This window comes from Pyxicephalus adspersus, chromosome 3 (assembly GCF_032062135.1).
Source record: "Pyxicephalus adspersus chromosome 3, UCB_Pads_2.0, whole genome shotgun sequence".
Taxonomy (NCBI): Eukaryota; Metazoa; Chordata; class Amphibia; order Anura; family Pyxicephalidae; genus Pyxicephalus; species Pyxicephalus adspersus.
This window is the reverse complement of record NC_092860.1, coordinates 144,203,665-144,215,494: the sequence shown is the minus strand read 5'-3', so window position 1 is coordinate 144,215,494 and position 11,830 is coordinate 144,203,665. Positions and strand designations below refer to the sequence as shown.

Sequence of the window (11,830 nt, the reverse complement as noted above, 5' to 3'; positions counted from 1 at the left end):
GAACCAAATGCCACTTTATTTGTGTTTCTGGTATATTTTTGGGTGTTTAGAATATTTTTTCAGCATATGATTGCTTGAATGATTTCAGTCAGCAACTGGATAGTAAGTGTGACTTTATTGGATGATAAAAAATCAACTCAAAGTACAAAAAAATAGCAGTATATTCAAGCAGGAATCCTAAAAACAAAGTAGGGAAAGAAAAATTTTGTTTTCTGGATATTTAAATTAAAAACCAGACATCCATGTGGACTTCATTCTGAGTGGAAAGCTTCCTTTTTTTATAAATTACGTTTTTTTCCACTTGGTTTGTTTTTTTGCACATCTATGAAGTTAAAGTTCAGGCATAGTTAAAAGGGTTTATAGCAACAACTTTTTTTTAGTTTTATATATCTATTTATTTAATAGACCATTAGGTAATAATATTGAGCTGTGCTCTCCTTGATATATATGTTGAAGTTTGCAGAACACAGTTTGGATGGTTTTAGTAAAAACAAATAAAATAAATACCAGCTATATAAAATACCTGCATATTCAGTTACCATAAATACACATTTTCCACTACAGAAAGGTTCCAGAAACGTTTTTCTTCAATATAATTTGCATATTTCCTGCCCCACGTGTGCAATCTGTGCAGCCTGCAGCTGGTATATAGCAGACATTGTACAGGTGACATCTCAGTATTCTGTGTCTATCAGTGCAGAGACATCAAGATGGGTTCTCAGGGGATTCTGCTGCCTCTCATAATGCTTTATATTCAGGGTGAGAGGATTAAACAATGATAAATTGTACAATAATGTGGATATGTTGTTATATTATCACTAATATTGTGAATGTTTCCTTTACATTCCTCAGGCTCCTGGGCACAGATTACACTGACACAGTCTCCAGGTTCTATCACTGCAAATCTAGGAGATACTGTCACCATGTCATGTAAAGCCAGTACTGGTGTGGGCAGCTACTTACACTGGTACCATCAGAAACCAGGACAACGTCCAACCCTGATTATCTGGTATGCAAGCAATCTGCAGTCTGGAGCCCCAAACAGGTACAGTGGATCTGGATCTGGAACAGATTTCAGGCTTACAATCAGCAACATGAAGGCTGAAGATGAAGGAACATTTTACTGTCAGCAGGGTAGCCAGCTCCCTCTCACACAGTGATACAGAGCCGTACAAAAACCTCCTTCCTCTTTTTATTAGCAATGATGTTCCAACCATAAGAAAATGAAACTGGAGTCAAAGTGGGTGTGGTCCCACACAGCATACACCCACTACAATGATTTAGGGGATTCCCTGTGCACACCTGGGGACTCCCATCCTGACAAATATGCCCACTGAGCAGCGGGCCAATAATTGCAAGGCCGTCGAACAACTCTAATGAAATATAAAATAGCTTCTTTGTACGCGTGTACTTTATACTGTGGTCAACAGTGCTGGCGGGCCACATATTATTGATTTTATGACAGAGGCTGTGGGCCCGTGGGAATCTAAACACGGGCTGCATTTTGCCTCTGGGCCGGACCATTGCTAGTTCTGTGCCTTCAGATCCAAGCTACTTTTAAATATCTTCAAGTATAAAACACTCTAAAGCAGACGGTTCTCTTTAGATATATCTGCACTGTAGGAGAAAGCTTACCTTGGCAAATGTTTGCCATGAAAAATAATTCAGAATTTTTAACAGTTTGCTGCATTTCTTTTGTCTATACACTTGGTACACTTGTACCTAACCCTAAAAACTAAAATATTTTTTATAATTATCAGGTTCATTGACACAGAATGAAACAGAATAAGAATCTATAAATACTTTGAATGGGCTGATTATACTTATAAGCTTTTGGATATGTGATGTATAAAGTTAATAAATGAAATAAACAATTTCCCTCACCTCATGTAATATTTTAAATAATTGAGTTTACAAAAAAAAAAGATTTTTGTAAAGTTAAAAAAAAAATAGTGCTTAATGTAGAAGGTGTTTTAGGGAATCCAAGTCAGGGACATTCTTATCTTTAGAAATACATCATTACTCAAAAACAGATAAAGACTTGCTAGAAATCATATACAGGGACTCTGATGCTTTCTTTAAAGATCTGATTCCATTTTTGGGGATACAGCAGAGCAACAGAGATATTTGCACGTTTACACACTGAAATGCATTCTCTGTTTAAAAAGAGAATTATTATTATTATATACTGAGAAAATATGGGAATACAGCTATTCACTCAGAGTTTAAGCAGAGCTCAAATATTTTACAGCAATGCTGATTTTAAAACCTGGGTCATAGCCATCTGATAAAGGATAACAGACCATTTAGACCAATTATCATGGGTGTAAATTTTAACAGCTAATCAGAAATGTAAACAGCAAACTGCTAAAATGAATGAAAGGAGACAGAGGGTAACATGTATAAAGAATGCAAGAGTGCCTCCTTCTGGAACACCAGGACCATCTCATGTAAATTCGGCACTAGCATACTTACATTAGTTCAAAAAAATCCGAGCAACAATAGTAATAATGAGATTTGCAACCACTCTGCAGCCTGGATACCCGAACTTGCTCAGGGGATCATATTGTGGAATGGATTTCACCCTTGAGATCAATGACATAAAAGATGAAGATGTAGCAGACTATTTAATGCCAGAAAAGTAGCCAGCTTCCTCTCATACAGTGACAGAGAGCCATACAAAAACTCCTTCCTCTTTTAGTGAATTTATTATATTGTATTTTTAAGTTACATACAAATAAATATTTATGTTTTAAATGTTGATAAGTTGTACATTCTCACATTTTTACTTGAGTTATATGGTAATCCAAGAGATGGCAGGAGTCTTGGGTTTTTTATTTTTTTTAATTTATACTTGCAAAGTCCTGCAGGAAAGATTATTATTTCCAATGTACGACATATGGATGTATCCAATAGATACTGAAACTGCCCAACATTTTTAAATGTTTTTACTGTTTGTTGTTTTATTTTTCTAAAATGCTAAAATATCAGATTTAAACTGTTTTACTTGTACAGCAGATCTCTAAAGTACTTCTGTGGGGGTAACCAGTTACTTTTTTGAAGATTAGGTGAGGGGTTAGACTTCTGTGTGGTTTTATTACTATTTTATTGCTTTTATTGTTACTCTTATTAGAAGATTTGCACCTCGATTTCTCTTGGTGACCATTTACACTATTTTGAGGTTCCAGAAGAGGTGGAAATAATAAAATAGGAAGACTTGTTCTGGTGACAATAGTCTTAGAGAGGGTTTTCCATAGGGATGGGCAAGAATGCCTCTGACATTCTCACGAAAATTTCCTCGAACTTCTGATTCATGGACCCATCTGAAGATCGAGGAAATCTTTAAAGAAGGATTCCCATGGCTGCATTCATGAATGCAGCAGTGGGAATCCTTCTGTACCTTACAAACTAGAGGTTAAATGAGGGCTTGCAAGATGCCAATACCAATGAGTTTGTGCAAGAAGAACCTTGAAGATTAGTCGTCATCTCTACCACGGCAAGGAGTGCTACCCAGAGATAGGAAAAAGTGACCAATAAGACAACTCAGAGGTCCAGATACCCTAAACAAATTAGTTTAAACTAAACCAAGATTCAGGTAGGTTCTAGACTGGGAGAACCCTACCTTAAAGAGACACTTCAACTTAAGGGGGACTAAACCTTTAGAAGAGCAGAGGATGAAGCTATTGGATCTGGAATGCTCTTTCACCTTCTAGAAATGCTTAGGAAATTTAATTGTAGAACCTTAATCTCCCTAGCAGTAACCCAGAGTGTGACTCAAGGTAGAAAAAAGTTTGGGGTAGGTAAAGCAATGGAAAGTAATAGTAAATACAGCCTTACCTGATCTGCCCGCATCCCGCGTCGTCCATAGCCGCAATCCCTCTCTTTTTCCTTTTTCCTCCGGCGTCTTCTGCACAGGATGAGTCACTGGGGGAGTTCCCGGTGACGTTGGTGCTTGTGTACGTTGCCGGTGGGGCGGGAAATTCAAAATCCATTTGTATTGCATTCAATACAAAATAACTGTATTAAATGCAATACATTGGATTTATATCTGTAAAAGCAGTACATTGTATTTCATGAACATTTATTTTACAGTATATTAAAATAGAGTATAATAAAATATAGAGTATAATATTTCTGTTTTTTAAAAGTATTTTTTTTTAAGTTATTATTTTTACATGATTTTGTGTTTCAAACTTTATTATACTCATACTAATATATTATACTGTGAAATAAATTTTCATGAAAAACAATGTACCGCTTTTAGACATATAAAACCGGAAATAAATGAACCGCTAGGGAGGAGAAAGTTGTCACACTGTCCATGCTGACTAGGTCTCAAGAGGTTCAATTGCACAAATCTGTATTTGAAACAAAAAGTGTGTTTTTTTACAGGAATTAATTCATCACCTGTCAGGGTTTTGTGAAAGTCACATTTACTATTTTTGTAATTATGCCCATAAGTTATTGGACATTGTAGAAATAGCACTCACTGTGACAAATTGGGAAAAAAGCCTGACCAGAGTTCCCCTCCTAATTTCTAATTTTTATGGACAAGAAGTGAAAAAAAAATCTAGCATCAATGTTTCTTGGATGGATTGATGTCAGGAACATCAATTTCTGTGAGCAATTTGTGGGGGTGAATAAACTGTGGAGGAAGTCATGCCTGTGGTCATACATGTTTGTTGTAACTACATGATCGCAATTGGGAACAATAATTGGTGCAGCAGTTCTGTGTGCGAGTCATTCGCTGAAGTAATTTTTCATACAGAGACTTGTAGAGGAAGAAGAGATGGAGAGAGAGGAAAAAGGGGGAAATAAGAAAAGAGAGGCAACCCTGATACATCTCCCAGTATTGTATAGTGAATTTGTACAGTGTGGTGTAAAGTCAATATTTGCTTTAAACTTTTTAATAGCAGTATATTTGGTTAAAATCCTTTTTTATTTTAAACCTCGAATAAAGATAATTAAAAATTATGGTTAAGATAATTTTCTATATGTCATTTACATATGTATATTTCTATAAAAAATCAAACCAAAACTTTTTTTATTCACAGTATGTGAGGTTTACATCATTGTAGCAAGTTACACTGGATTGTTTATAGCAGAGGAATTAGAAAAAGTCTCCAACACTTTGCATTTATGATGCAAGCAAACAAAACGCCTGAGTAGCAGAACACTTCACTGGCAGCATACTTGACAAGTCTTACACGCATTAGACTTTTACCATTAGTGTAAAAAAAGAAGAAGATTCAACAGAATACTTCTACCAGCATTACTATGAGTACCCATACACAAAGTAATACACAGCTGTACAAAAACCTCCAACCTGCACTAATTACAAATAAAGAGAATTGAATAAAGTGTTACCACAAAGCCAAGTTTATTTAATGATGGTGCTTTAATATCAGGCTGAATGCACTTCCAGGTTCTCCAACAGACCTCTAAAATCACCACTTAATCCTGGTTACTTGGAATGTATATAACTTTACCTATCAAAACACATCAGCACATATAAGCCTGCAAAGAGGTTAAGAATTTACTGAATTCAGCTTATCCAACAAGGGGACACTGAAAACAACTTTCCCTGGCTGCCCTCTTGCTGCATTGAATGGGTGCAGGTAAACAGTAACATACATGCCTGCAAATATAAAATTGTTTGTTGCAGCCTTTTTGTAAAATATTTTCAAACTTTGTTATACCCCCAGCAGAAGTCTTGCCGATGTTCTGGGGTATTCTTATTGATTTTGCCTTGGGCTCCCCCTACTGGTCAAACTGCACTACTTCCTTTAAGCACATAAACTTCATTTTGTGCAGGAGTACATCAAGTATTTGGTAAGTCCAGACTCCACTTTGAGGAGATGCATGGGGAAGATGAAACCAGTGCAGTCACCCTGCCCCCATCTTTAGCACATGACAGTAAATGGCAATCTAAAACCCTAAAACAGCATCACTGGTAAGGATTAAACTTTACTCCTTTTACCATCTCCTACACCATTACTAGTTATTTTGTATTTTGTTATTTTATGTATTCAGACTGCAATGTTTTTCCCAATAAAAACTCAAGTTCTGCTCATCCAGTCTGGGTAATTAGGCGACAGAAGGGTTTATCTGCATGTCAAGCTGTACACAGAGCACAGGGTGACATACAGCAGGGACTAAACAAACTCTATATTGGAGACCTAGGTTAGGTTTGTTTTCACATGTGGGTGTAAGATCAACTGACAATCATTAAGGGCCAATAATGCTGTGTGCACTTTACATGCATACAGTTGATCACGATAAGGGGAGCCCCTTCTTTGAGAATGGATTGGTAGTACACCTCAGTATAAATCATATAAACTGGAAAAAAAAAAATTGTATCTATTTATATCACAGGTGACACCCAGCCACAGAATTTACATCTCCCCGGTATTTGCATACACAGTGTGTGGGGTGTAACATCTCCCCGTCACTCTCTCTATATATCTCATTGTACAGGAGACGTCTTCTAGTTTGTATCTGACACTCCACAAACATCAAGATGATTTCTCACAGTTATCTGCTGGCCCTCATCATCATTTCTATTCAGGGTGAGAGATGAGACTCCTTCCATCATCCTCTGCACATACATCTATACATTGTACAATAAATACACACATCAGGATTGATAGGAAGATATACAGATATTTATCAATAATCAATATGTCTCTTCCCATCCTCAGGATCCTGTGGGCAGATTGTGATGACTCAGACTCCGGAATATATCTCTGTGTCCCCGGGACAGACAGTCACTATGACATGTACAGCCAGTAGAAGCTTAACTGGTAGCGGTGGCAGCTATCTACACTGGTACCAGCAGAAGCTCCAACAACCTCCAAAGCTTCTTATCTATGCTGCCACCACTCGGCAATCCGGAGTCCCAGACAGGTTCAGTGGTTCCGGATCGGGAACTAACTACAAATTAAATATTAATGGAGCAACTGAAGAAGATGAAGCAAGTTATTACTGTCAGCATGGTTGGGAGTTCCCACTCACACAGTGTTACAGAGCCGTACAAAAACCTCCTTCCTCTTTTTTTTTTTTTTTAGAAGATATAATGATATAAACACTGTAATATATGATTAAAGAATACATACTAATGATCCCTGAAGGTAGAATCTGAAATTTTACAGAAGTAGGTTACCCTCCCTAGCGGTCTGATTCTGGCCCTATTTCCATGCAAAAAGCGGTACCATTTTTTGGATGGAAATTTATTTTACATTGTAGGCCTATAATTCTTAGGCATAACTCACTGACATATGTCTAATAGTTAATAAATTTATTAAAAAAAAAACACAAAAATCCGTTAAAAATAAAAAACAAAAAAGTATTATTGGATATAACTGTACAGTAGCATATATAATATGTATATAATATAATTATATATATATATATATATATATATATATATATATATATATGAATATTTGTTTGAATCCAATACAAATTTATTTGAATTTCTCGTCCAATTTTTGCATGGAAAATCCACCCCAAGTCAGACTTGGGTATACGGCTAGAGGGGTTTAAAATGAGGGGTCAGATTGATGAATCAGGAGTTTAAATAAACATTTTAGCAAGGTGTTTTGATATGCCACAGCAAACAGACATAAAAATAACATTATATTTAAAACTGCAACAGCTGGGAAGTCCCTAGCAGAAGATAATGTAGATGCTCTGCATTGCATGCTACATGCAGAGAGGATAAAGTAGCTCTTTTATTTTATAATTCTGAATAAAGCATGAGTCCACTAAGGGACAATAGGGGAGGGGAAGACAGTCGGAATATATTAATATTTAGGTACTTGCAGCATTTACATAAAATAAATGGCAGCTGTTGTGGCTTTACATCTAAGTGTGTTTCCTTCCATTTTGACCACCCAAGTCTCATCAGCCTTCAGGGCTGAAGACCAGGAGAGCCTTCTATGTCGTGCTGGGTCAGATAACTGGTTAGATTTCCAAAGATTAAAATTAAAGTAAACTTAATAATCAAACTAGTCCATTCATTTGACCATTGGGCTGCCTGTTTTGAAGACATGATAGGCAGATTAACAGCCAACTAAAATCATCTGAGATTTAGCGTGTCAATGCAGTCTCCTGGTCACTTCCGGTCATTCCATCACGCTTGTTCAGAGATGAGCAGAGATTGTTACAGGGCAGAGATGAAGTAGTTCTTATCTGTGCTCCCCATAGCTAAAGATCACTGCAATCATTATCTGCTCATTGCTCATAAAAGAGAGCAATACATTTAAACTAGAAATGATTTTTTCCTGCAGTGATGTATAAGGGACTGGTTCAGGTCTTTCTGGAGCTGATGCAAACCTATTATTGCAAATTTGATATTTGTGATGGAAAAAACGACATATAATTAAATAAATAAAGGCAAATTGAGGTAGATTCTAGGTGAAGTTAATCTTTCTTTTGATTTCTGACTTGAAGAATTCCACATCAGTGCCTGCATCTCTTGTGACAAAATCTCTCTTAGGGGAGCCCAGGAACTCCTGGTGGGGTTCTACAACTTACCGTAAGGTCCAGATTCCTTTCAACACTTAATTCGACCCCTATTGAAAAAGAACTTTTTCAAAGATCAGTGACAAGATTCAAGATGTCCTCTTATATCAGTACTTCCAGACACCAATCTTTGGAGACCAGAATCTGCACACATTTTTATTATTTTTCCAATAGACACCAATAACTTGCGGGATACAGAGAGTCAGAAAACAACGCTGATGTATAAAATCCTGGCCTGTCTGCAACACTCAAAGACTTGGACAGCCCAGTCATTTATCATAAATCATCCACTTATAAATGATATATGTGATATATATGTGAAAGGCTTATTTATAATTGTGAAGAGAGAGTAGCTTTGTCCCAAAAGGGAGATTTAATAAACTATTAGTCTTAGTAAAGAATTCATGTGAAAAAAGCAGAAATATTTTTACAATAAAATCCCCAGCTGCCAAGTAATCTATTATAGCATCTATGGTTTGTAGGATCTATTAGGCTTTATTCATTGAACTTTACACAAGGCTAAGAATTTTTGTTGTTTGTCATGTGACTGTAATTTTCAAATCGCATAGTAACATGCATGTCGCTATATTTGAAAATAATTATCCTTATCCTGGTGTGTAAGCTGTAATGTTAATACACATTAGATCGCACAATTTTATCACTTGAATTTTTTGGCTAGACTGACAGATGTTCATTGGAACAATGTTACCCTTATTTATATTAAGGACTTTATTTCAGCTCTTAGGGTGCTTTGTAGTTCATAAATGCTTTAAACTTGGTTGCTATTGGCAAAAGTACATTATAGTGGTGATCTGAATTTATTGCAGTAGGAGATGGTTAGCTAATGCATGTTATGGTTACCTTCTCAATAGCTTGAATAGTGGTGCATATATACCGTAGCTGTAAAATGAATCAGAACTTAAAAGGCTGAATGCATGAAACTATCCTAATGCTTATTCTAGGAGTGTTACACAGAAAAGGATAGAGCTCAGGTGAGATTTATACTTGCAGTTCATAACCTATTTGGGTGCTGTTCCTACTGGCAACAGCACATTATAGCGGCCAGTTGAATACAATTAGAGGTGAGCGAATTTCTCAAAAATTGGAATCGGCTTGTTAGCCGAATTGTTTGAAAAGATTTGCTTTGATATGAATTTATTTGCGGTGAATAGCGTTACAAAACGGCTATTTCCAGTCTGCAGAGAGCCTTTATAGTGGTGTAGAAGACTGTGCCTTGTGGACTAATCATGGGTAAAATTATTGATAAATACACCACTTAATGACGCTGACAGTTGACACTGTTTGCCAGGTAAGCAAGTTGTCACACTGTCCATGCTGACTAGGTTTTAAGAGGTTCAAATGGACAAATCTGTATTTGAAACAAAAAGAGTGTTTTTTTATAGGAATTAATTCACCACCAGTGAGATTTTGTGAAAGTCACATTTACTATGTTTGTAAATATGCCCCATTAGTTATTAGACATTGTAGACATAGCACTCACTGTGACACTTTTGTAAATAAGCCTGACCAGGGTTCCCCTCCTAATTTCTATTTTTTATGGACAATAAGTGAACAAAAAATATAGCCCTGAATATTTCTTAATGAATAGACGGCAGAAACAAAAGTGCGTTCTGTGAACAATTTGAGGGGTGAATAAACTGTGGAGGAGGTCATGCCTGTGGCCTGTGGTCATACATGTTTGTTGTAACTACATGACCACAATTGGGAACAATAATTTTTGCAGCAGATCTGTGCCCAAGTCATTCACAGAATAAATTTACATCAGGAGACTTGTAGGAAGAAGAAGAGATGGAGAGAGAAGAAAAAGGGGGAAATAGGAAGGGAGAGGCAACCCTGATACATCTCCCAGTATTGGTTTTGCGTTGAGCTCCCCCTACTGGTCAAACTGCACTACCTCTTATAAGCACATAAACTTCATTTTGTACAGGAGTACATCAAGTAGTTCGTAAGTCCAGACTCCACTTTGAGGAGATGCATGGGGAAGAAGCAACCAGTGCAATCATCCTGCCACCATCTTTAGCACATGACAGTAAATGGCAATCTAAAACCCTAAGACAGCATCCCTGGCAAGGATTAAACTTTAATTCTTTTAGCATCTCCTACACCATTACTAGCTAGTTTGTGTTTTTTCACCACACATATTCAGGCTGCAATGTTTTTCTTAATAAAACATCAAGATCTGTTCATCCAGTCCTGGTAATTAGGTGACAGGAAGGTTTATCTGCATGTCAAGCTGTACACAGAGCACAGGGTGACATACAGCAGGGACTGAACAAACTCTATATTGGAGACCTAGGTTAGGTTTGTTGTCACATGTGGGTGTAAGATCAACTGACAATCATTAAAGGCCAATAATGCTGTGTGCACTTTACATGCATACAGTTGATCTGGATAAGGGGAGCCCCTTCTTTGTGAATGGATTGGTAGTACACCTCAGTATAAATCATATACATGTTAATGTGCTTCGTGTATTGTACCTTACACTGAAATGTATCTATATTTATATCACAGGTGACACCCAGCCACAGAATTTACATCTCGCCCATATTTGCATACACAGTGTGTGGGGTGTAACATCTCCCCGTCACTCTCTCTATATATCTCATTGTACAGGAGATGTCTTCTACTTTGTATCTGACACTCCACAAACATCAAGATGATTTCTCACAGTTATCTGCTGGCCGTCATCATCATTTCTATTCAGGGTGAGAGATGAGGCTCCTTCCATCATCCTCTGCACATACATCTATACATTGTACAATAAATACACACATCAGGATTGATATGAAGATATACAGATATTTATCAATAATCATTATGTCTCTTCCCATCCTCAGGATCCTGTGGGCAGATTGTGATGACTCAGACTCCGGAATATATCTCTGTGTCCCCGGGACAGACAGTCACTATGACATGTACAGCCAGTAAAAGTCTTTTTGACTCTACAGTATAAGGTCACCTAATAGCCTGGTACCAACAGAAATCAGGCCACCCTCCTAAACTCCTCTTGTATCACACCAGTACTCGAGCATCTGGGATTTCAGACAGGTTCAGTGGATCTGGATCAGGAACTCAGTTCACAATGACAATACAAGGAACAGCTTTAGACGATGAAGGAAAATATTACTGTCAGCAAGGTTTGGAGTACCCACTCACACAGTGATACAGAGCCGTACAAAAACCTCCTTCCTCTTTTATTGATATCTTGTGTATCTCATAATAACCAAATGTCACCTTTTAGTGAGAGAGAGAGAAATTTCCTATTTCCTCCAGTCCATCCATC

General features: G+C 37.0%; 1 gene segment (V, D, J or C); it reads left to right on the top strand.

The window, feature by feature from the left end:
* Nucleotides 1–656: 656 nt before the first annotated feature.
* The window catches only part of LOC140327276 (Ig kappa chain V-III region MOPC 63-like), a 222,164-nt gene continuing 210,990 nt past the window's right edge, over nt 657–11,830 (top strand). The window contains 2 exon segments of the V gene segment in view: nt 657–759; nt 853–1,147. Coding sequence covers nt 711–759; nt 853–1,147 — 344 coding nt within the window.